The 25,360-nt window shown below is 55.7% G+C and overlaps 1 protein-coding gene across 1 annotated transcript; it reads left to right on the forward strand.

Moving 5' to 3' along the window:
* The first annotated feature begins 971 nt into the window (after positions 1-971).
* On the forward strand, positions 972-23,188 carry ALDH1A3 (aldehyde dehydrogenase 1 family member A3). The gene is made up of 13 exons (XM_059678390.1): positions 972-1,168; positions 6,571-6,675; positions 7,776-7,916; positions 10,798-10,927; positions 11,754-11,815; positions 12,292-12,420; positions 13,534-13,647; positions 14,897-14,999; positions 17,238-17,422; positions 18,878-19,042; positions 19,396-19,553; positions 20,031-20,105; positions 21,272-23,188. Exons 1-13 carry the CDS (start codon positions 1,070-1,072, stop codon positions 21,342-21,344), a joined length of 1,539 nt encoding a protein of 512 aa, XP_059534373.1. The 5' UTR covers positions 972-1,069; the 3' UTR covers positions 21,345-23,188.
* The last annotated feature ends 2,172 nt before the right edge of the window (positions 23,189-25,360 follow it).

Here is a 25,360-nt window from a genome sequence, read left to right on the forward strand (position 1 = left end):
CCGGGCTTCCTGTCTCAGATGGGAGCTGGGGCACATCCCTGCATTGCTGGGGCACTTCTTTTCTTTTCTTTCTTTCTTTCTTTCTTTCTTTCTTTCTTTCTTTCTTTCTTCTTCCTTTCTTTTTTCTTTTCTTTCTTTCTTTTTTTAATAAGAGAAGCAGAGCCACATCCTGCCCCTCTCCCATTGCGCTTTCAAAAATGCCCACCGTCCGGCCCGTGTGGCTCGGTGGTTGAGCATCGCCCTAGGAACCAGGAGCTCATGGTTGGATTCCCGGTCAGGGCATCTCTTTTTTCATTATTTAAAAAAAAAAAAAATGCGGTCTAATTCGTGCATTTTTCAAAATCAACATCATCGCATCCGGCGCGGGCCCCGGGCTGGAGGGCGGTGTGAGCCTCTGAGGTCAAAGGCTCCAGTGGCTTTTCCTCCGCCTTTTGCCCCTTTGCGCGCGAAGCCCCCGGGGCCCGGGGGAAATTCCTGGCCAGCCGACCGGCCGTCCCACCGGCCGTCCCAGCCTGTGGATCCCGAATGCGGAGCAGGCCCCCACCCCCCACCCCCCACCCCGGACGGACGGGCGCGCATGGCCCGAGCGCGGCGCACCGAGCGACCGAAGTTGGCCGAGCGAGCAGAGCGGCGGCGGGCAGCGGGCGCAGGTGCCGCGGGCGCATCCGCCCGACTTCGGGGAGCCAGCCGGGCGCTGCGGTCGGCCCTGGCCCGCTGCCCGCGCCCTGGGACTTTCGGGATCCGGTGGCGCTTCGGGGAGCTCCCTCCAGCGCAGCCGCCTGGGCGGTGGAGCGCGCGGCTGTGTGGCCGGGTTCCCGCAGGGGCAGCGGGCGGGCGGGCGGGGTGGGGTGAGGCGGGCCAGCCCCCTCCCCTCCCGCAGGCCCTCCCTCCTTCCCGTCCTGCAGCCAATTAGACGGCCCCCTCGGGTGGGAGGCGTGGGGCTCTCCATAAAGCCGCGCGGAGCTGTCACCCCTGGACCAGACCGCGCAGCGCCCAGGACCTGGACGGAGGGAGCCCTTGGTGCGGACTCGGGCGGGCGCCGGGGGCCGGAGGAGCGCGCGGAGGAGCCATGGCCACCACCAACGGGGCCGTGGAGAACGGGCCGCCCGACAAGAAGCCGCCGGCCCTGCCGCGCCCCATCCGCAACCTGGAGGTCAAGTTCACCAAGGTGAGGAGCGCCCAGCCCGTCCGACGGCAGCCTGGCTGCGCGCGCTGGGACACCCGGCCGGGGAGGAGCGCGGGCCGGGAGCCCCCCGCTGCCCCGTCCGCTCCGAGGGTGTCGGGCGCTGCGGGCAGCCGTTCTCTGCGGAATTCGCCCGGCGCTCGGGACCGAAGCCGCCCCGCCTGGGCCGGGCCGGGCCCTCCTGACGCCGCTGCGGGCGCAGGGCTTCCGAGGCGGGAGTCTGGGTCCCGCGCGCGCGTCCACCGCGCACCCCGAGGGGCCACCCTGCGGTTCCCACCCCCGATGGGCTTGGCTCTTGGGCGGCAACGCTCGGCGCTTTCAAACTTTTTAAAAATATATATATATATATATTTGTTCTTATTGATTGGAGAGAGGGAGAGGGAGAGAGATAGAAACATCCATGATGAGAGAGAATCATTGATGGGCTGCCTCCTGCGCGCCCCGCACTGGGGATGGGGCCTGCGACCCGCTACATGCCCTGAACCGGGAATCGAAGCTGGGACCTATCCGTCCACAGGCGGACACTCTAGCCACTGAGCCGAACCGGCTAGCTTGGGGCTCCCAAACTTTCAACCTCAAAACCGTGCAGACCTTGGGAGCGATGCCCACCCCCCCTCCCCCGTGCCCCCCGCAGACTCTGCTGTGGGCTTTGCGGCCTGAACCGGTGGGCCTTCGGGAGGGGCAGAGGGTGCCCGGGACCCAAAGAGAGAAGGTCTGAGCCCTGGCAGGTGTGGCTCAGTGGGTAGAGCGTCTGCCTGCAGACGCAAGGGTCCCAGTTGGATTCCGGTCAAGGCCAGGTACTTACGTTGCAGGCTCCTCCTGGGCCCGGGCCTTGGTCGGGGCGCGTGCAGGAGGCAACCAGTGGATGTGTTTCTCTCACATCGATGTTTCTCTCTGTCTCTGCCTCTCTCTTCCACTCTCTGAAAAAAATCAATGGAAAAATATCCTCGGGAGAGGATTAATTTTTTAGGAGAGAGAGAGAGAGAGAGAGAGAGAGAGAGAGAGAGAGAGGTCTCGGCTCCTCTGGAAATCTGCCACCGGGAGCGAAGGAGAAACGTCAGGCAGCTCTGTGCTTCGCCTGCACCTGGCTGGCCCGTGGAGCGAGGGGAAGTGGGGAGAGGCTCATGGGAGAAGAGGCTCAGGAGCCCAGAGGGCCTGGCGTTGGCAGATGCGCTCACATCTGGGCCTGGGGAGTCGCAGGCGGCAGGGCCCCATCCTCCCGCAGTCCCGGGGCGCTCTCTGCCTTTTGGGGAGGCAGCCCGTGGGGAGGCTGGGGTGTCGGCTAAGCAGTGAGATGACCTGCCCCGGGCAGCCAGGGAGAAGGCGAGGCCAGGAGCCCCGCGCCTGGTGGAGCGCGTCCCCAGAGGCCGTGAGGCTGTTTGGAGGCCTGGGCGGGGGCCGGGGGGGCCGTCGAAGGGGCTCAGACCCAGAGCGCAGTGGCTTTATTTAGACATCACCTAGGTCTCCCTTTATCATTCCTTCGTAGCCGTAGCCCCCAGCGGACGCAGCCTGAGAAAATCTCCGTCATCCATTTCACTTTCCAAAGTAGCGATCACGCCTCTCAGCCCGTTTGAATCGGGCGGAGAACGGTGCGGGGTCTCTGGGCACTTCCTGTCGGCTGGGCCTCCCCACCCATGACTTTGACATTAACCGTGTTCCAGGGGCGTCTCTCCTGCACAGAGGCCCCTCACCATCAATGCCGGGGTTTGTTCTGTTGTTTATTGTTGTTGTTTAAAAACATGTTTAGTGATTTCTGAGAGGAAGGGAGAGGGAGAGAGAGAGAAACAGCCACGATGAGAGAGAATCATTGATGGCTGCCCCCTGCACGCCCCACACGGGGGATCGAGCCCGCAGCCCGGGCCTGTGCCCCGACCGGGAATCGGACTGGTTCATGGGTCCACGCTCAACCACTGAGCCACACGGGCAGGGCTGGGGATCATTTTTAATGTTGTTTCCTTCTCGGTATCAGCTTCAGGGTAAAAATCCCAGCACGGAATTTGTCGGCGCTCACCTCTCGGTAGCAGTGATGTTGTTTTATTTTATTTTTTGTTTTATGGGGTTTTTATAAAAACAATAAAGAGGCCAGAAATTGCATAGACGAGTGGGGGTCCTATCAGGGATGCAACTGCATGTGGAAGGGTTATGTCTTTCTCCGCAAGTCTATCCAGCGTGTAGAAAGCAGCATCTTAGCCCGGCCGAGGTTGAGCATCGACCTAGGAACCAGGAGGTCAGGGTTCGATTCCCGGCCAGGGCACAGGCCCGGGTTTCAGGCTCGATCCCCAGTGTGGGGCGAGCAGGAGGCAGCCGATCCGTGATTCTCTCTCATCATGGATGTTTCTATCTCTCTCTTCCTCTCCCTTCAATAAAAATATTTTAAAAGAGAAAGAGAGATGGAGAGGAACGGAGAGGCGGGCTCCTTCGGGGTTCCCAGGCCTTAGGGGTTCCCAGGCCACAGTACCCGCCTTCCCTGGGGAGGGGGAGTCCCCGGCAAGCTCCCACCCCTGCAAGGGCCTCCCCCCAGCATCTGTGGGGCCCGCAGCCGGTGCGGTGTGGCGGAGGGTGGGCGGCCAGGGGAGCCAGGCCTGGGGAACCTCAGGCCGGAGAGGCAGCCGGCAGAGCCAGAGAAAGAGGCAGGGACGCAGAGCTCCCGCGTGGAGGCCCTCGAGGCCCAAGGCGGGGCCGTGGGGAGGGGGCGGGGGGAGCGTGTGAACCGGCGACGGTCTGTTACTTTTCAGATCGGATTCTTGGCACTTCTCGCTCAGGGAGGGTGCGCCAGAGGTGGTGGGCCTGAGCCCGGGCCTCGAGGGTGGCATTTCCCAGGGTGAAGTCCAATTTGCAAAAGGAGGACCTTGTCCAACCCACCGCCTTCATTTGCTTCTCACTTTTCTTTGGTTTTTGAATCCTCGTGGAGGATATTTTTTCCATTGATTTTTTTTTTTTTAGGAGAATAGAGGGAAGGGAAGGAAGGAGGGAGGGGGGAGAGGCAGAGAGAGAAACATCGATGTGGGAGAGACACATCCATTGGCGACCCCCCACACACGCAATACCAGGATCGGAGATGATGGCAACCCAGGCACGTGCCCTTGACCAGGAATCGAACCTGGGACCCTTCCGTCTGCAGGCTGGCGTTCTAACCACTGAACACCCCAGTCAGGGCGCCAGCTGTATTGTTTCGAGCCCCAAATCAGAACAATGGGCCTAGGACAGAGTCACTCCCCTCGGCTTGTGCGTGGGTATGAGACAAATCTGACGGAAGCGTAAACGGAGCTTATACTGAGCTGCAGACGAAATTCAGGGCGGATCCGGCCCCAGGTGGGGTGCGTGCAGGAGGCGGCCAATCGGTGTGTCTCTCTCCCATCGCTGTTTCTCTCTCTGTGTCTCTCCCCCTCCCTTCCACTCTCGCCTCCTCCTTCACTTGTGTTTTTGCTTTCTCCTGGAAGCCACAGTGGAAACCGCTTACGAGATACTTACGAGTGCAGTCTCAAGAAAAAAAAACGTGGCTAAATTAGAAACATCACGATGGGAAAAATACGGCTGGAGTTGAGCAGTCTGCATTTTTTTTTTCTTTTTTTAAGTTGCTGGTTAGAGCCCGGCTGGCGTGGCCCGGCGATGGAGCGTTGACCTATGAACCAGGAGGTCACGGTTCGATTCCCGGTCAGGGCACAGGCCCGGGTTGCGGGCTCCATCCCCAGTAGGGGGCGTGCAGGAGGCAGCCGATCAGTGATGCTTTCTCATCATGGATGTTTCTCTCTCTCTCCCCCTCTCCCTTCCTCTCTGAGATCAATAAAGGATATATTTGAAAAACAGTCAGTTGCTGGTTAGAGAGGACTTACAGGTCAATGTCACGGCCGGCCAGGTAATTTTCGGGGGGCAGGAACACGCGTGGAGGTGAAGTCTCACAGACACCCGATCGCTCCCTCGCCTTCAAGTATAGTCTCTGCTGCCACCTTCTCACTTTCCGCCCGCCCCCCTGGAACTGATACCGGGAAGCTCTGCATTCAGCAGTTTTCGCTGACGGCCTCTATTATCTCAGCCACGAAATTCCATCCTCCGACAAATGGGCCTCTCCCGCTGCTGGCCGCACGCCCCTCCCGGGCCAGCGTCTCCCTCCCCGGCTTATTAATGTCTCGCTGCTCCCCAGCGAGGGCCGGCTGGATGGCGAAAGTCAACTCTGGGATTCGGTTTCCGCTGGAAGAATAACGCTGTAATTGAAGCTGGCCCCCGTCCGAGGGCAGGGTTACCCTGGGGGCCTGGCGCTGAGCTCCCAAAAGTCAGAAGGGCAGGCACATCGCCGGCGGGCGAGGGGCGCTGGCAGCTCCGGATTCCACGCCGCGTGGGTGCGTGGGGGGCGGTGGGGGGCTCTGCCCACCTGCCCAGCCAGAGCTGGCCTCTGTCTTTTTTTTTTTTAATCTTCCCTCAAGGATATTTTTCCATTGATCGTTTAGAGAGAGTGGGAGAGAGGAAAAGACAGAGAGAGACCTTGATGTGAGAGACACACAGGGGTGGGTTGCCTCCTGCACACGCCCTGACCAGGGCCCAGGCCGGGGTGGAGCCTGCAACCGAGGTCCGTGCCCTTGATCAGAATCGAACCCGGGACCCTTTGGTCCACAGGCCGATGCTCTCTCCGCTGAGCCAAACTGGCAATCCGGGACCCCTCTCGTAATCCGGGACCCCCCAGGGGGTGTCAGACTGCTGGTTTTGTCCTGATCCCCGCAGGCCAGGCCAAGGAACCCCACCAGTGCACAAATCCGTGCACCGGGCCTCTAGTATGCATATAAGGTCTTTGGTTAAGCTCTTCCCGCCCTCCTCCCTCCCCCCTTCCCTCTGAGATTCATCAGTCTGTTCCATGTGTCCATGCCTGTATGTTGAGCGTCTGCCCCCTGGTGGTCAGTGCACATCATAGCTACTGGTCGAATGGTCAGATGGTTGCTTGGGCTTTTATATATAGAAATATAACTCAGTTATTCCTCTGTGATCCGTGCTATTGCTTCAAAAATAGAGAGAGAAGATTTTAGAAAATTTTTTGAATATTTTTTGCTTTCTTATGACAAAAGTAATTCTCTGAACATGAGACTTGGTCCTGGCCAGTGTGGCTCAGTTGGTTGGGCATCGTCCCGTGCACCAGGGGGTCACCGGTTCGATTCCCAGTCAGGGAAGGTGCCTGGGTTGTGGGCTCGATCCCCAGTACGGGGCGTGCAGGAGGCAGCCAATCCATGTTGCCCCTCTCACATCGATGTTTCGCTCACATCAGTGTTTCTCTCCCTACCTCTCTCTCTGAAGGTGGGTAAACAGTTCTTTAGAAAAAAAAAAAAAGAAAAAAAAAAGGTTGCCTTGTCCTTAGATGATTGACGTAAGCCTAAAACGTTACACCTTCCTTTCCTGGGTAGATGTTCATCAACAACGAATGGCACGAGTCCACCAGCGGGAAAAAGTTCGCCACCTACAACCCTTCAACGCTAGAACAAATCTGCGAGGTGGAGGAAGGAGATAAGGTGGGTGTGCCCCACGCAACCCCAGGTACCTCAGTTCTGGAGGCGGAGGGATGAGGAGGGGGGTCGGCTCAGGTGTGAGATGGGACTGGTCCCCTCTCGGGTAGGACCTGGGTTCGCTGCTTCTCGGACGCAGGGCCCAGAATGGGGTCAGTTAGGGATCGGGGGCCACAGACGTTTCCCCATCTGGGAGGATGACTGCAGCCTCCTCATGTTGCGAGAGGGAAGGTTTTCATCCATGATTCCAACCTGCAGGCATTGAGGGGTCTTTCCCTAGAGCATTGTAATTGCCAGATTTCTTTTCTACGAGGAACTCAAGCGATCATGTAACATATTATAATTAGCTCAGTATGATAACACTAGTGACCCGGTGCACGGATTCGTGCACATTGAAAGGAAATTTATTAGAAGGCGGCCAGCGGGGCAGGACTGGGCGAGAGAGAAGGGCCAGACACGCCCTGGAGCCAACCTCCCGCGGTCCCTCCCCTGCCAGCGGCACCTGGGGCATCGCCATGGCTTGAAGGGCGTCTGTGGAGTGAGCAGGGTCCCTCTGGCAGGTGGGCCCCTTGGCCTGGCCTGGCCGGCGGGGATCGGGCCGAAACCAGCTCTCCGACATCCCCCAAGGGGTCCCGGAGTGCGAGAGGCCACTCTGCAAAGTTGCTGTCGTACAGGGTGTGGAACACAAACGCATGTGTGCCGTAAACCAGATTCAGAGCCGACAGAATCCCAGCAACAACAGAAACCAGGGCTGAACGTGGAATTGCGCTGCCCTGCGAGGAATTGGGCTCCCTCCTCTCTGGTTCTGGGGTGCATCATCCGAGAACCGCCACTGCCCCCTGGTGGTCGGTGTGCGTCATAGCTACCAGTTGGACCGACTTTTAGCTTTTTATATATATAGTTTTTTTTAAAGGTTATTGTTAAAAAAAAAAAAAAAAAAAGGAAAGAGAAAGACCGAAGATGTAAAAAAGAAAATTGTCCCTTGAAAGCCCCCAGCCACCCCCTCCTTCGTCTGCCACGTGCGGGAAGCAGGTCCCTGCTGCCCTCCGTCCCGAACTGCAGTGTCGTCGCGAGCTGACACGCTCTCTCTTGTTTTGGCCCCTCAGCCCGACGTGGACAAGGCCGTGGAGGCCGCACACGCCGCCTTCCAGAGGGGCTCCCCGTGGCGCCGGCTGGACGCCCTGAACCGAGGCCGCCTGCTGCACCAGCTGGCCGACCTGGTGGAGAGGGACCGCGCGGTCCTGGCCGTGAGTACACGCCCATGAGGGGCAGCTCAGCTCTTTTATTTTTTATTTCTTTTTATTGATTTCAGAGAGGACGGGAGAGGGAGAGGGAGAGAAACATCCATGATGAGAGAGAATCATGGTTCGGCTGCCTCCCGCACGCCCCCTACTGGGGATCAAGGGTACAACCCGGGCATGTGCCCTGACCGGGAATCGAACCGTGACCTCCTGGTTCACAGGTCGACGCTCAACCCCTGAGCCACACTGGCCGGGCGGTTCTTTCCTTTCCTGATCTGATGGAGGAACGAGCAGTCCATCCCGCGCGCAGCCAGGACGCTGCAATTGCTCCTGGTTGGGGGAACACTGGGGTGCATCGCCCGGGGGACCTGAGCTCTCCTCCCTCCCTCCCTCCCTCCCTGGCCCTCCTGCTTGCCCCGAATCCCAGCGAGGGCAGCTCCCTCCCGGGTCAGCGTGGCTCTTCCTGCAAAGACAGCCAGCCTCCGGGCTCAGCTGCCCAACTGGCTTTTCAAACACAGTTCTGTTCCCCCCGTGGCGGGCGGTGAGCTCACCCGTCTGCAATGCGTGTGTGGACTCGGAGCCCCGGGCACCCCTCCCCGCCCGCCCGTCCTGTCCTCAGTGTCAGTGTCATCGTGGGGAGCGGGGACCGCAGGGCCACCTCCCCCCACCCTCCCCGGAGGCCTCTCCCCGCCCCCCCATTGTCTGCCAGTCACCGCTGCCGTCGGGACCGCGGTGCCCAGGGGAGAGTAAGAGCCCGTGCTTGGCCACATCATGAAAGCGACAGGACACGACCGCGATTGGCACATTCGGTTTTTATGTCTTTGTTGTTGCTGTTGTTGTTAATCCTTCCCCTGAAGGTATTTCTTTTTTCCATGGATCGTTAGAGAGAGTGGCAGGGAGGGCGGGGGAGAGACCGAGAGAGGGAAACGTTGATGTGAGAGAGACACGTGGACTGGTTGCCTCCCGCAGGCGCCCCGACGGGGGACGGGGCACGAACTCACAACCCCGGCACGTGCCCTTGACCGGGAATCGAACCCGAGACCCTTCCGTCTGTGGGCCGACGCTCTAACCACTGAGCGAACTGGTCAGGGTGCAAATACAGGTTTTTGTGTGTGCGTGTGTTGTTTTTTAAATATATTTTTATTGATTTCAGAAAGGAAGGGAGAGGGAGAGAGAGAGAAGCATCCATGATGAGAGAGAGTCATGGATGGGATGCCTCCTGCACGCCCCACACTGGGGATGGAGCCCACAACCCGGGCATGAGCCCTGACCGGGAATCGAACCGTGACCTCAGGTTCCTAGGTTGATGCTCAACCACTGAGCCACACCGGCCCCTCTTCCTTTATAAATCATCCTCCTCTCGCTCAGCGACTCTAAAAGGAGAATGCAGCCCTGGGCTATGGGTCAGGGCGGCCACTTCCTGCAGAGTCGGATGGCGGGCAATTGCCGCCCTGGGCTCAACTGGGGCTGCTTGTCTGAGGGACAAAGGGGGCCTCTGAGACCCCGGCTGGAAATAGAAAAGAATCCCCGCCATTGAGGAGCCGCCATCTCCCCCCCCCCCCCCCCCGTCATGGCCTCCCTCAGCACCGAGGGCCAGGGCGAGCCCGCTCCCTTCCAGGATGCGTCCGGCCTTGCCGCCCGGGGAGGGGCCGTGTGTCTTTGTGCTGGTGGCCCGGCCCTTCTGGGCTCCGTCCCTCGCTCTTTCCACTGCACGCTGGTCGGTCAGCTGGGCCACGAAGGAGGAAACTGTGTCCTCCCTCCCTCTCTCTCTCTCTCTCTAATATTTTCCCATTGATTTTTAGAGAGAGGGAAAGACAGAGAGAAGCATTAATGAGAGAGAGACAAACTGATTGGTTGCCTCCTGCATGTGCCCCTCTAAAATAAATAAAAATATTTTTTTAAATATATTTTTCAGAGAGGAAAGGAGAGAGAGAGAGAGAGAGAAACATCAATGATGAGAGAGAATCATGGATCGGCCGCCTCCTGCACGCCTCCTACTGGGGATGGAGACCACAAACCGGGCACGTGCCCTGATCGGGAATCAAACCGCGACCTCCTGGTTCCTAGGTTGACGCTCAACCACCAAGCCTCGCTGGTCGGGCAATAAAAACATATTTTTTTAAAAAGAAGAAAGAAGAAAAGGGGCCCTAGCCAGTTTTGCTCAGTGGATAGAGCGTCGGCCTACAGACTGAAGGGTCCTGGGTTCGATTCCGGTCAAAGGCACGTACCTGGGTTGCAGGCTTCTGGCCCTGGCCAGGCACATGCAAGGGGCACCCGATCAGTGTTTCTCTCTGTCTCTCCCTCTCCCTTCCACTCTCTCTAAAAACCAACAGAAAAAATATCCTTTGGTGAGGATTAAAAAAAAAAAAAAAAAAAGAAAAAGAAAAGAAACAAATAGTATAATTTAAAATATTTTAAAAATAATAAAAGGAGCCGAAACCGGTTTGGCTCAGTGGATAGAGCGTCGGCCTGCAGACTGAAGGATCCCCGGTTCGATTCCGGTCAAGGGCATGGACCTGGGTTGCAGGCACATCCCCAGTGGGGGGTGTGCAGGAGGCAGCTGATCGATGTTTCTCTCTCATCGATGTTTCTAACTCTCTATCTCTCTCCCTTCCTCTCTGTAAAAAAACAATAAAAATATATTTTAAAAAAATATTAATAATAAAAGGAAAAACCATCCTGACCGTCGGAACGGGTCTTGTTGTAAATGCAGTGTCTTGCCCTCTAAGGGACACAGAGGACTGGGAGGCGTGGAGATCAGTGATCTGGGACCCTAACTCCCTGCCCCCCACCTCGCCCCCCCCGCCCCCCTACGGCCCACCCCCTGTTCTTCACCACCTGGCATGTAAGGAGGAGGATGTCTGAGGCTCATGTCTGGTCCTTGCAGACCCTGGAGACCATGGACACGGGCAAGCCGTTCCTTCACGCCTTTTTCATCGACCTGGAGGGCTGCATCAAAACCCTCCGCTACTTTGCAGGGTGGGCAGACAAGATCCAGGGCCGGACCATCCCCACAGGTGAGCCGACACGGGCTGCTGGGCCTCCAATGGAGTCTTTGGGGGGCCCTGTCTTTCCCTTCCTCTGCGGGCCTCTGGCCATTTCCCCTGCCCCCCAAAAGAGATGGTCATTTCCCCTGTCCCCCCATCCTGCCACTAAGGAATTTTGCTTTTTTATAAGTACCGCGCGCTAACCGATTGCGCCACTGGAGCTCCGGAATTTTGCTTTTTTAAAAAAATAATATTTGTTATTGCTTTCAGGGAGGAAGGGAGAGGGAGAGAGAGAAACATCCATGATGAGAGAGAATCCTGGATCGGCTGCCTCCTGCACACCCTTTACTGGGGATCGAGCCTGCAACCCGGGCATGTGCCCCTGACGGGGAATCGAACCGTGACCTCCTGGTTCATAGGTCGGCGCTTAACCACTGAGCAACACCAGCCAGGCAGGAATTTTTGCTTTTGGAATGGAGTTGAACACCGCCTCTTTGTGTCATAGGCCAGACTCAGAACTGACACCTTCGTGGGCTTCTGGGTTACTGCCCTGTCTTGTTCCTCCTTGAAATTCTTCATCTCGGTCAGCGGTTCTCAACCTGTGGGTCGCGACCCCTTTGGGGGTCGAACGACCCTTTCACAGGGGTCGCCTAAGACCATCGGAAAACACATATATAATCACATATTGTTTTCGTGATGAATCACTATGCTTTCATGATGTTCAGTTTGTAACAATGAAATTGGGGGTCACCACAACATGAGGTGCTATATTAAAGGGTCGCGGCATTAGGAAGGTTGAGAACCCACTGGTCTAGATTCACGTGTCATCCTCTCCCCCATGCCACCTCTCTCACAGATGACAACGTTGTGTGTTTCACCCGGCACGAGCCCATAGGTGTGTGTGGGGCCATCACTCCTGTAAGTACAGGGTTTCCCCCTGCTGCTCCCATGGGCCCATTAGAACCAAGGCTTTTGGTTTTGAGGTTTTATTGTTGTTTTTTAAAATATATTTTTATTGATTTCAGAGAGGAAGGGAGAGGGAGAGATAGAAACAGCAATGATGAGAGAGAATCACTGATTGGCTGCCTCCTGCACGCCCCACACTGGGGATCAAGCCCACAACTCCTGCAGGACTTCTCAGAGCCTTTAAGGTGCTGATGTCATTGTACGTAAACCTCCGAGGGGAGGAGGCAGTGCACGCACCGTGGAATCCCTTCTACCAAAGAGTAACTGTCAGCCTCCCCCAGAATGCACGTAGGAAGCACCAGGCTGGAATGCAATTCTGATCATTGCAAACTCCTATGTTACCCGTTAAGCCCCAAAGCAAGTGTCCTCCATGGAGCAGGGTAGCGGGTGGGTCCGGGTCCCCCACGTTCCCCTGTGCCCTGTTGCAGTGGAACTTCCCTCTGCTGATGCTGGTGTGGAAGTTGGCGCCGGCTCTGTGCTGTGGCAACACCATCGTCGTGAAGCCGGCCGAACAGACGCCCCTCACCGCCCTCTACCTCGGCTCTCTGATCAAAGAGGTGAGCCGTCCAAAAGGAAAATATTATGTGTTCTCGGTCACATGCCCACTCCCAGGGAGCAGGCCGCCGGCGCGAGATAAAGCTGCCCGCCCGAGCTGGGCCGTGCGTGACAGCAGAGCCGGCTCGACCGCGAGTGGGAAGGGGGTGACGCCCGTTTCACTTGGCAAGAGCCCGTTCGTTCTCTCTCCTGCCAGTGGTCACTGACCCGCAAGAAGCAATTCCGCTCCTCCCACTGATCTGCTAGGAGCAATTCCGCTCCTCCCACTGACCCACATGAGAAGATGTACCTGGCATGATGGGCTCAAACCTACTTTAGGAGCAAGTGTTTTCTCTAAAGAATTTGCAGGAGGGTCACCTGGGAGGGAACTGAATAGTCAGAGGTTAGGGCCTGGCATTTGTGGGGTCATCTGGGCAGCTCCCCTAAGTAGCTGTCACCCAGCCAGGCTCACCGGCGATCATTCGCTCCCCAGGCAACCACCATTCAGGGAAACAGGCGGCCCAAGGGACACCTCCCTCCTGTCACACCAGGCAACATGGCTCCATTACTCTGTCCCCAGTGTCCATGTTGCAAAGGGAGAGAAGGTCCCCTCATGTCACTTCCGCCAAGCTAAGGATCAGATGCACGACCTTTTTTTTACAAAAAATATATTTTTATTGATTTCAGAGAGGAAGGGAGAAGGGGAGAGGGAGAGAGAAACATCCATGATGAGAGAGAATCATGGATCGGCTGCCTCCTGCACGCCCCTTAGTGGGGATGAAGCCGGCAACCCAGGCATGTGCCCCGACCGGGAATCGAACCATGACCTCCTGGTTCATAGGTCGATGCTCAACCACGGAGCCACGCCGGCCGAGCAGGCCACCACTCTTTGTGCTCAGAGGCCCATTTAGGGTGAAAAATGCTGCTCGGAAGGAGGCGTGTGCACCTCACCCTGGCCCCCTGGCCGACCGGGTTGGGGTCCTGGGGTGGATGGCTGACCCAGGCCCAGACCGTGCAATGGGGATGCCACGCTGCTTGGGGACATCGCTCAGCCATGACCCTCTGGGCCCAAGCGTGGGTGCATGGTGGACGCCGGTCCCTGGCCTGCCTTCAGTGCCCTCTCGGTCTCCTCCTAGGTCGGCTTCCCTCCTGGCGTGGTGAACATCGTGCCCGGATTCGGACCCACCGTGGGAGCCGCCATGTCCTCCCACCCTCGGATCAGCAAGATCGCCTTCACCGGGTCCATAGAGGTAGCCCCCTCGCCGGCCGTGGACGGGGAGGGGTGGGCAGGGGGCTGGGGACCTGTGCCCTGTTCCTGGGAGGGGCCGGCCTGTGACTTGTGTTCCTTCTGAACCGGACCGCGTTTCAGTACACGGACAGCCAGTCTTCTAAAGTCACTGGGCCAGTTTCCAAACGAAATTAATCCTGACCGGAACCCAGGAGCCCTGGCAGAGAGGATGGCTAGATAGGATAAAATTAAAATGTGAAACATCCGTAGGACAAACAGTGTCGTAGTTAAGGTTAAAAGGTAGATAACAGCCCGGCCGGTGTGGCTCGGTGTCTGAGCGTCGACCCGTGAGCCAAGAGGTCACCGGTTCGATTCCCAGTCAGGGCACATGCCCGGGTTTCCGGCTCGGTCCCCAGTAGGCATTCGATCAATGATTCTCTCTCAGCAATAAAAAAAATCGTTTAATTAAAATAAAATAAAATGCACCCACACCTCGTTTGGGGGAGCAGCCCCAGCTCTGGGGGAGCCAGCCCTGCCTCATTTTTTTGTTGTTGTTCATCCTCACCCGAGGATATTTTCCCATCGCTTTCCAGAGAGAGTGGCAGGGAGGGGGAGAGACAGAGAGAGAGAGAGGAACATCGATGTGAGAGAGACACGTCAATTGGTTGCCTCCCTCCCGAGCCCTGACCAGGGCCGGGGATTGAGCCTGCAACCGAGGTACGTGCCCTTGACAGGAATCGAACCCGGACCTCCTGGTTCATAGGTCGACGCTCAATCACTGAGCCACGCCGGCCGGGCTACACACAAGGTCTTTGGTTGATCACCTCCCACCCACCCGCCACCCTCCCTGCCTTCCCTCCAAGATTCCGCATCCATAGAACTGACCCTCATCCTGAAGAGCAGCCCCCCAAATTCCCTAAATATCAGGGGCTCCCTCAGCTTCTACCAGAATCTAATAGAAGGGTCTGAGGGGTAGAGCAGCTGCCCCCATGCCCCCGGGAGCCCTTTCTCAGAGGGGCGGCCGGCTCCTCCCCTGTCTGGCTGTGTGGCTGGAAGGGGGGGGGGAGCAATCGCTGGGCCTCAGGCTCCAGCTCCGCCCTGTAAGTGGAGCAGCTGGGTCAGGGGTTCCGGCCAGGCCAGCATCTCAGGGTGCTGGGAGCGGCCGAGGGAGGGAGGGTGACGCACATGTACTTGGGCCACATCTGGCCACGTCCAAGGTTCCATCCGGTCCGGGTTTGTTTTTTTGTTTGTTTGTTTTTTTCATCCGGAAGGTTGGCAAGCTGGTTAAAGAGGCCGCGTCTCGCAGCAACCTGAAGAGGGTGACGCTGGAACTCGGGGGGAAGAACCCCTGTATCGTGTGTGCCGACGCCGACCGTGAGTCCCTCCCTGCGCCTTAGGGGGCTCGGGGGTGTCTCCAGGCTTCCTGGACCAAACTCAGAACCAAGGGGAACACACACACACACACACAGGCACAGGCACAGGCACACACTGGGGGTGCGTTTCCACTTTGGGCCCTGCTCACCTAAATAGATGGAGATGAAACGCCAGTTCCATTGGATGCCCGGCCGGTGTGGCTCAGTGGTTGAGCATCGACCTATGAACCAGGAGGTAACTATTCCATTCCCGGTCAGGGCACATGACCAGGTTGCGGCTCGATCCCCAGTAGGGGGCGTGCAGGAGGCAGCTGATTCATGATTCTCTCTCAATCATGGATGTTTCTCTCTCTCCCTTCCTCTCTGAAATCAATAAAGATATTAAAAAAAAAAAAAAAAAAAGCAAGCTCCATGGGAGGGAGGCATGCCCAGGTGGTCACCAGTGGGCTGCCTGATTCTGCCCTTCAAGGTCAAGTTGACCTTCCCAGCCCCGGGGAGTGGGAGCCATGAGAACAAGGCCAGTTTCTTCTCCAGATGCTCAGGCCCCTGAGCTGGACTGGGGCTGGGGTAAGAGGAGGAGGAACAGGGCAGGTGTGTCCCACTCCTAGGCATTCATCATTCTCTCATTCCTGCCCCTTAGGGTCATATGTGTGTCTTGCAAAGAACAGCCTCCGACCTGCCCATTAGGGCCAGAAATTCCTTTCTTGAGGAACAAAGCCTTCCATTGCTCATGCAGATAAAGGTTGGAATTGCAAATAGCCCAAGACAAACACTATTTCTCACTAAGGTGTGAATGGCTGATAGCTCATCCTCTCCCGAAGCTGGCTTTCCCTGGGACAGAAATGGACTGTTTATGTTGTTCCCGACTTGGTGTTCCCTCAGCGTTGCTAATGGTTTTGGGAACCGCTTGGGTGTGGCCCCACTGTGACCCACACTCAGAGCTCCAAACGCCAATCTTAAAGAGCCAGGACTCCCATTTGGCTGAGTGCCGCCATTGCTAGGTACCCCATCTGCCCCGCAGCTCCCCCTCTTTTCGTCCCAGGGAAGCAAACGACAATGAAAACACAAGATTCCTGTTTGGCGGTTGGTCGGACGAGGATCGTAAACACCCGACATAGCCATCTCCTCTTCCCGTGGGCAGTGCCAGGCCACAAAATTAAATCCTGACGCAGCTGGCATCCCAGGCATGATATCAACGAGAACATGTCGCTTTTCCCCGCCACGGCGGCCCCACCCCGGCTCCCGGCAAGAAATGAATGAGTTATTTTGGACGAAGGCCTTTTTAAAAAATATATTTTTTTATTGATTTCAGAGAGGGAGAGAGAGAAAAACATCCATGATGAGAGCGAATCATGGATCGGCTGCCTCCTGCATGCCCCCTACACTGGGGATCAAGCCCGAAACGCAGGCATGTGCCCTGACCAGGAATCAAACCGTGACCTCCTGGTTCATCGTTTGAGGCTCAACCACTGAGCCACACTGGCCCGGCCAGTACCTGGTTTTAATTCAATGCCAGCTCAGCTCTGCAGTTCAGGTTCAGGCCCTGCCAGGCAGAACCCATGCTTTCTCTCCTCTCTCACTCTTCCAAGTCCCGGATGGGGCTCTGTTCCCTAATAGGACCCTTCTGTCGCAGAAGGTGCAAAATCTAGGCTCCTTTCAAAGTTCTTGCTAACGGGGCTGCATCCGTACTCAGCAGATGTTATTCCAAAGGACATTAGTCCCGCCCGGCCGGCGTGGCTCAGAACCAGGAGGTCACGGTTCGATTCCCGGTCAGTGCACATGCCCGGGTTGTGGGCTCCATCCCCAGTAGAAGATGTGCAGGAGGCAACCAATCCATGATTCTCTCTCATCATGGATGTTTCTCTGTCTGTCTCCCTCTCCCTTCCTCCCTGAAATCAATAAAGATATCTTTTTTAAAAAGGGGGTGGGGGGGAAGGATGGGTCCCTGAGCAAATGAAACAGGGCCTGGGACCATTCTCTGTGCTGATCCGCGTAGTAAACACACTGACAAGTCCTGCAGCGGGGGGAAACTCTTCAACTCCAAACTCAGCCGACCCCAAAATGTGTCCCCTCCCCCGTGCGTTTGGGGAAATGCTGGGAACGAAATTAATTTCTGAAGTCCGTCCGGGAGCCTGTGTTCCTGTGTGGGTAGAGCTGCAGCTGTGGCCAGTCCTGCCCTAACGACTTGATTGCTTCCTCTGCCCCCGCCGCCCGCTGCCCGTGCCGCCTCGCCCTCCAGTGGACTTGGCCGTGGAGTGCGCCCACCAGGGAATATTCTTCAACCAAGGCCAGTGCTGCACGGCCGCCTCCAGGGTGTTCGTGGAAGAGCAAGTGTACCCCGAGTTCGTCAGGAGGAGCGTGGAGCGTGCCCGGAAGCGGCCCGTCGGGGACCCCTTCGACGCCAGGACGGAACACGGGCCCCAGGTAACCTACTGATGTGTGGGAAGCCGGGGGGCGTGTTGGGGCAACCCCTCTGGCCCTGGTTCGGCCGCTCTGTGCTGGGTGACCCCCGGGTCCCTCCTGGAGCCTTGAGGGGCGCTGACGTGCCTTCCCACTGAATGGTTTTCTTTTTTTAATTAAATCTTTATCGTTGAGAGTATTCCAGCCTGGCTGGTGTGGCTCCGTGGTTGAGCATCGACCTAGGAACCAGGAGGTCACCGGTTTGATTCCCGGTCAGGGCAAATGCCCAGGGTGCAGGCTCGATCCCCAGTAGGGGGCGTGCAGGAGGCAGCCGATCCACGATTCTCTCTCCTCATTGATGTTTCTCTCTCTCTCTCCCTCTCTGAAATCAATAAAAATATATTTAAAGTAAATAATTAAAAAGAAACCACGAAACCCCAGTGCGGAGAGCTCCGGGGTGGGGCCTGGCTGGGGCAGCCAAGGACAGGATGAAAATGATCATAAGCACCGGGTTTTATAACCTCTTTAAAGGGCACGTCCTGTATCGCTTTCTCACTAGTGATGCAGGCCGGGCCGGGCCGTGGATAAATATTTCAGAGGGCAGCCTGGCGTGCCATGCATTATGGAAGCGGCCTCGGCTGCAGACGCTGTGCCTGGAGCCAAAGTCCGGCCCCGCCGCGAGGTTTCAAATCCTGTGGCAGGACTGGCCCGCTCGCCGCCTGCCCACCGCATGGGCGCCCGTGTGTCCGCGGGAGGCTGGGGGTCGAGCAGGCGTGTGGCTCCGTGGGAGACGTTATGAAAGTCGCAAGCTCCCTCCAAACCTCAGTTGCCTCGACTGGAAAATGGGAGTCATCGAAGGCTCTTTTGAAAACTTCAGGGCACCCAACACGTTGTTATTATTTTATTTTTTTAAATATATTGTTATTGATTTCAGAGAGGAGGAGAGAGACAGAGAGAGAAACATCCATGATGAGAGAGAATCATGGATTGGCTGCCTCCTGCACGCCCCCTAGTGGGGATGGAGCCCACAACACAGGCATGTGCCCTGACCGGGAATCGAACCGGCGACCTCCTGGTTCATGTTTCGATCGATGAGCTCACTGGCGGGGCCGCCTTTATCATTTCTGCAAGCATTGCCAAATCACCTTCAGAGAGGATGTATCAACCCCCTGCTCCTACCAACCTGCAGCCTCATTCCCAGGCTTTGGCATTCCGCCCATCTGATAGTTAAGCGTGCTATCTCGCTTGGCAACCCGCCTGGCTTTAATGTGCGCGTATCTCTTATCATGAGTGGGGCACAGCCCCGGTTGTGGTCTGGATCCCAGTAGGGGGCGTGCAGGAGGCAGCCGATCCATGATTCTCTCTCATCATGGATGTTTCTCTCTCTCTCTCCCTCTCCCTGCCTCTCTGAAATCAACAAAGACATATTTAAGAACAACAACCCAAAAGCCTGGCGTTTCTCCCTGTCGTGCTTTGCAGATTGACCAAAACCAGTTCGACAAAATCCTCGCGCTCATCGAGAGCGGCAAGAAGGAGGGAGCCAGGCTGGAATGTGGGGGCTCGGCCATGGAAGACCGGGGGCTCTTCATCAAGCCCACCGTCTTCTCGGAGGTCACAGACACCATGCGGATCGCCAAAGAGGAGGTACTGGGGGCTGCAGGAAGAGCGACAGCCCTGGTGCTGTGCTGAGGGGAGGGCCTGCTGGGGGTCTTCTCGGAGGCTCAGCAACCCCAGATATCTGGTGAGGGGGGCCTTTTCTTTTTTTTTTAATATATTTTTTTATTGATTTAGAGAGGAAGGGAGGGGTGGAGAGAGAGAGAGGAACATCAATGATGAGAGGGAATCACGGATCGGCTGCCTCCTGCACACCCCCTACTGGGGGTCGAGGGTGCAACACGGGCATGTGCCCTGCCCGGGACTCGAACCAACCGTGACCTCCTGGTTCATAGTTGGGCACTCAACCACTGAGCCACCGCCATTCTTGCCATCGGTTATAGATTTTTGGGCCGGTGCAGCCGATCCTGAAGTTCAAAACGATCGAAGAAGTGATCAGAAGAGCCAACAGCCTGGAATATGGGCTCACGGCGGCTGTATTTACGAAGAACTTGGACAAAGCCCTGAAGCTGGCTTCCGCCTTGGAGTCGGGCACTGTCTGGTGGGTGTTGGGGGGGGGTGTTTTGGGGGTGGTTCGGGGTCCCGGGCGGCTGGCAAGCTGGCTTCATGACTCATCAAATCACAGTCATATATTATGGGCCAAGCTCTGTCTTTACTTTGCTGGATCCTCACAACTGCCGTCTGTGAAATAGGTACCATTATTTTCTCCATTTCCTACCTGAGGACATGTAGGCTCAGAGAGGTTCAGTGACCTGCCCAGGGTCACACAGCCCTCTCTCTGAAATCTTTTTTTTTTTTTTTAATTTCTTAAATGTTTATTCATTTCCCGAATTGTTGGGGAAAAAATAAGCGAATAGCTTTATGCCAGGAATATTCAAATCTCAGTTTCTGCTGGGAAGCATCGGAGGCGGACATTAAAAGCACACCGTGTCCGTGATTAAAACTCACAGCCGGGACGTGCAAAATCCAGGCGGGTCCCCTCCGGGTAATCATGAACATCGTCTCCTTCTCTCTCCAGGATCAACTGCTACAACGCCATCTACGCGCAGGCTCCGTTCGGTGGCTTTAAAATGTCGGGAAACGGCCGAGAATTGTAAGTGCCCCTGTCCCTCCACGCCTGTTTCTGCCTGTCCGGTGGGTCAGGTCGGTCACTTATTATTTCTCTATTTATTTCTAAAAATGTATTTTTTAATTGATTGCAGAGAGGTAGGGAGAGGGAGAGAGAAACATTAATGATGAGAATCATGGATCGGCTGCCTCCTGCACGCCCCCTACTGGGGATCGAGGGTACAACCCGGGCCTGTGCCCTGACCGGGAATCCAACCGTGACCTCCTGGCTCATAGGTCGACGCTCAACCGCTGAGCCACGCCAGCCGGGCCGCATGTCTGTGTGTTTGACCCTTGGCACATATTTCCCAAGGCTTTTGATAAAGTCCTCGGCCATAAGTCACAAGGAGCCTGGACACAGACTTGAAAACCGATTTCCGTGTTCCGCTGTCTCCAGTGAATGTCTTCATGTTGCAAGGAGTTCCCCTTTTCCCGCTGGCACCCGGCTCGGTGAATTCCATGGTTTTCCCCGGCCCCGTCGCCCGGGCTGGGCTGGCAATTTGCCGCCCACCCACGGGCCCTCCGGGGCCTGTGCCTCCCCTGGTCTTAAGAAGAAGCCTGTAATTTCTCTTTCTTCAGGGTGCTTTTTAAATTTATTTTTTATTTTGTTGTTAATCCTCACCCAAGGATATTTTTCCATTGATTTCTGCCCGCCCCCCCCCCCATGGATTTTTTTTTTTTAAGAGCGAGTGGAAGGGATGGGGAGAGACAGAGAGAGAAACATAGATGTGAGAGAGACACATCGATTGGTTGCCTCTTGCATGTGCCCCGACCAGGGCCGGGGATGGGGCCTGCAACCCAGGTACGTGTCCTTGACTAGGACTTGAACCCGGGACACTTCTGTCTGGGAGCCGACGCTTTAACCACTGAGCATAGCCTCAAAAAAGCGGAGCTAATCCCAAAGGGCCGATTCCGGGTCAGGGCCCATGCCGGGGTTGCGGGCTCGATCCCCAGTAGGAGGCTTGCAGGAGGCGGCCGATCCATGATCCTCTCTCATCATGGATGTTTCTCTCTCTCTCTCTCTCTCTCCCTCTCCCTTCCTCTCTGAAATCCATAAAAATATATTTAAAAAAGAAAGAACACGGTTGCCATGGGTGGGCTGAGGGACACGCGCCTCTCACACGCTCCCCTCTCTCTCCCGTGTGCCCACAGAGGCGAGTACGCGCTGTCGGAATACACCGAAGTGAAAACAGTCACCATCAAACTGGACGACAAGGACCCCTGAGGGGAAGGCGGGCTCTGTCCTCCGACGTCTGAATGTGGCCCATCCATCCAACCTGCCGGAGAGAGAGCGACCCTGCTCACTCCCTGGCCCTCTCTCTCCTGAGACCTTACGTCCACTGGATGGATGGGAGAGAGTCTCGTTTCCTCCTCATTCCTGTTGCATTGACCAGTATGTTGGGGGGTGGAATTGCAGTTCTGCCTGGAGGTGGCGCTGTGGAGCTTTCCTTTCTTTCTTTTTTTTTTTAATCGTCACCTGAGGATATTTTTCCATTGATTTTTAGGGAGAGTGGGAGAGAGCAGGGAAAGACAGAGAGAAACATCCATGCACAAGAAACACATCAATGGGTTGCCTCCTGCACGTGCCCGGACTGGGGAGGAGCGCCTGCCACCGAGATACGTGCCCTTGACAGGAATCGAACCCGGGACTCTTCGGTCCCCAGGCCGATGCTCTATCCACTGAGTCACACCGGCTGGGGCACCTGCTTCCCTTTTCAACCGGGTCCCCTGGGAGGGTGAGGAGGCTCAGGGCGTGCCAACAGGAAGTGGTGGGTGAAGCCTCCGGCGGTCGCTTCAAAATGCTTTGCTGACTCTACTCCAGGAAGAATTTGGGAGAAACGTCCCTGCATGTTCTAGAAACCTGGCCCTGTGTCTGGGGGGGCCCTCCCAGGTACCTGTGCCTCCCATTCACAAGCCCCTCCTACCTTTCATATGGAAAGGAATAGTACTAAAGTTAAAAAAAAACAAAAAACACCCAAACAAACAGAATTGCAAGGATCCACAAGGGGGCGCTATTGGGAAGCAGGTCCCCTAGAAGGTTACTGACGGCCTTGGGTGTGAAAGGGCATCAGTCTACGTTTTGACCTTGACCTTGGGACTCAGTTCAAACCAAGCCCAAACACCACCGCTGGGGTCCCCATCCCTGTGGCCGGTCCAATGTCCTGACGCTTAGAGCAGCAGAGCCAATCCAAGCGTCAGTACGTCCCGCATGATCCCAAGCAGGGCCATAACTCAGTTTGACGAAGGATGTGTTTCCCTCGCTTGGATTAGTGGTTGAGCTCATGTTCCTTTTCCCCAGTTTGATGTGCAAAACATACACAACTCCACGGGCTGCTGCTCTAACACAGCCCTGGTTTAGTAGAGTCCTATAGAGTCCTATTTTTTTTTTTAATCTCAGAGAGGAAGGGAGAGGGAGAGAGAGAAAGAGAGACATCAATGATGAGAGAGAATCATGGATGGCCTGCCTCCTGCACGCCCCCTATTGGGGATGGAGGGTGAACCCGGGCATGTGCCCTGACGGGGAATAGAACCGTGACCTCCTGGTTCCTAGGTCGGCACTCAACCACTGAGCCACGCTGGCTGGGCCAGGGTTATCATTTTTTTTCCAGAAATCTGCAATCCACCATTCACTGTCGCCTCCGCACCAGTTAGTTCTTATCACTTACACTGTCAGTAACTTGTGAAATCAGGACTTAACGCATACACTGAATTTTCAGGATTTTTATCTTAAGTAATTATAGACACTAACCTTGATAGGAATACATTAGAGGGTTCTTATTCTGTCATTGTACGATAATAATGCCTTTAATATGAAACGGGACATTATTTATAATTGATATAGTTAATGTATCTTTTTATAGTTGTCAGTAAACAGAGGTGGTATATTTAACCTTCTGTAATATACTGTATTTAGAAATGGAAATCTATATAGGCTTAGATGTCACGCCTTCGAAGGTTTACGCCTATGGTACGGTTTTAAAAAAATCTATTGGCCTGGGAACTCCGACCCTAACTGCAGACTGTGTTAACAACGCAACCACAATAAAATTCAGTTGGATATTTGAGAAATGTTATGTGTGTGTGTTTTTTAAGGACCAAATCCACTTTAAGTTATGACTGACCTTTCTCTTTCTTAGACCTTCGGTACAAAATGGCTTATGATAAAGTAGAATCAATCCCTTAAGAATAGCCCTAGCCAGTTTCGCTCAGTGGTTAGAGTGCCGGCCCGTGGAACAAAGGGCCGCAGGTTCAATTCCCGGTCAAGGGTATGTACCCGGCCGAAACCGGTTTGGCTCAGTGGATAGAGCGTCGGCCTGCGGACTGAAGGGCATGTACCTGGGTTGCGGGCATATCCCCAGTAGGAGATGTGCAGGAGGCAGCTGATAGATGTTTCTCTCTCATCGATGTTTGTAACTCTCTATCTCTCTCCCTTCCTCTCTGTAAAAAATCAATAAAATATATTTTTTTTAAAAAAAGGGTATGTACCCGGGTTGCAAGTTCGATTCCTAGCCCAGTTGGGGTGCGTGTGGGGGGCAACCCATCGATGTGTCTCTCTCACATCGATGTTTCTCTCTCTGTGTCTCTCCTCCTCCCTACCACTCTCTCTAAAAAATCAATGAAAAAAATATCTTTGGGAGAGGAGAAACAACAAAATAACTCCAGAACAAGATGACAGGTGCTCCACTGAATTTAGCCTGAGTGGGGCATTTCGGGGAGTGTAGCTCAGTGTTTGAGCATCGACCCATCAACCAGGAGGTCACCGTTCGATTCCCAGTCAGGGCACATGCCCGGGTTGTGGGCTCAGTCCCCAGTAGGGTGTATGCAGGAGGCAGCTGATCCATGATTCTCTCTCTAATCATTGATGTGTCTATCTCTCCCTTTCCCTTCCTCTCTGAAATCAATAAAAACATATTTTTTAAAAACTATATATATTTTATTGATTTTTTACAGAGAGGAAGGGAGAGGGATAGAGAGCTAGAAACAGATCAGCTGCCTCCAGCACACCTCCCACTGGGGATGTGCCCGCAACCAAGGTACATGCCCTTGACCGGAATTGAACCTGGGACGCCACTCTCTCCACTGAGCCAAACCGGTTAGGGCTAAAAAGTATATTTTTAAATAAATAGATAGATGGACAGATAGGTAAATAGATAGAGATAAATTAATTAATTAAATGCATTCAATGAATAACGAATGGATGAAGTTGAGTTGATCCTGTCCCCAATGGCCAAGTGGCCACGTCTGCTCCTGTCTGCACAGGCGCTGCGCTGGCGTGCGCTTCCTCGCGGCGCCGCTAGATGGCGCAGCCACAGCGCTATGGCCGCCACGCCCTGCCAATTAGGGACTCTTCTCCCCCCCTCCCCCCCCGCCCCGCCACTCCCCACCCCCCCAATCCTACCGCCGGTTGTTTTTCTTATTTATTTGCTTGCATTCTGGAATGAGGACCGCCGTGGTGGGACGGGATTGCAAAGCTGCACCCCTCCTTCTGGAAGGGCGTCCCGTGGCTGGAGAGCTGGAGGGGGCAGCCTCTTGGGAGCGAAGCCAGGCGGGGTGTCGGCGAGGTCGTGCCGGGGAGGGGGGAAACGGTGGGGGGGACCTGGGGGTGCCCAGCTTTTGTGAAATGGCCGGGAGGGTGGTGGCGATTTGTCTGTGCCTTGCGCTAAATCTTGGGAATGCCCCCGGAAATGCCAGGGTGGAAAACCATCACCATTTTCCCTTCCCCGAGCCGCGTCTCTTTCTCCCGGGGGCACCTGGAGCCGAATCTGACGCCCGCCCGTCGCGCGAACTTGAACTTGCGTCTTTATGATCTGCGTTCGGGTAATGGTCTCAGGGGTGCGATGCGCATACTTGTATTAGGTGGAAACATGCATAATACATTGCCAACCTCCCTCTATGTTTTATCTACACTTCCCCCTCCCCATTAAAGAACAGCAATTTATTTGGTTTTTTAAGTATTTTAAATTTGATTTTTAGAGAGAGAGTTACATCGATGTGAGAGGGAAACATGAATGGGCTGCCTCCTGCACGCCCCCTGCCGGGAACCCACCGAGCCTGCAACCCGGCTGACCGGGAATTGAACTGGCAACCTTTGCAGCGGTTCTCAACCTGTGGGTCGCGACCCCTTTGGCGGTGGAACGACCCTTTCACAGGGGTCGCCTAAGACCATCCTGCATATCAGATATTTACATGACGATTCATCACAGTAGCAACATGACAGTGATGAAGTAGCCACGAAAATAA

This window comes from Myotis daubentonii, chromosome 21 (genome assembly GCF_963259705.1).
Source record: "Myotis daubentonii chromosome 21, mMyoDau2.1, whole genome shotgun sequence".
Classification (NCBI taxonomy): domain Eukaryota; kingdom Metazoa; phylum Chordata; class Mammalia; order Chiroptera; family Vespertilionidae; genus Myotis; species Myotis daubentonii.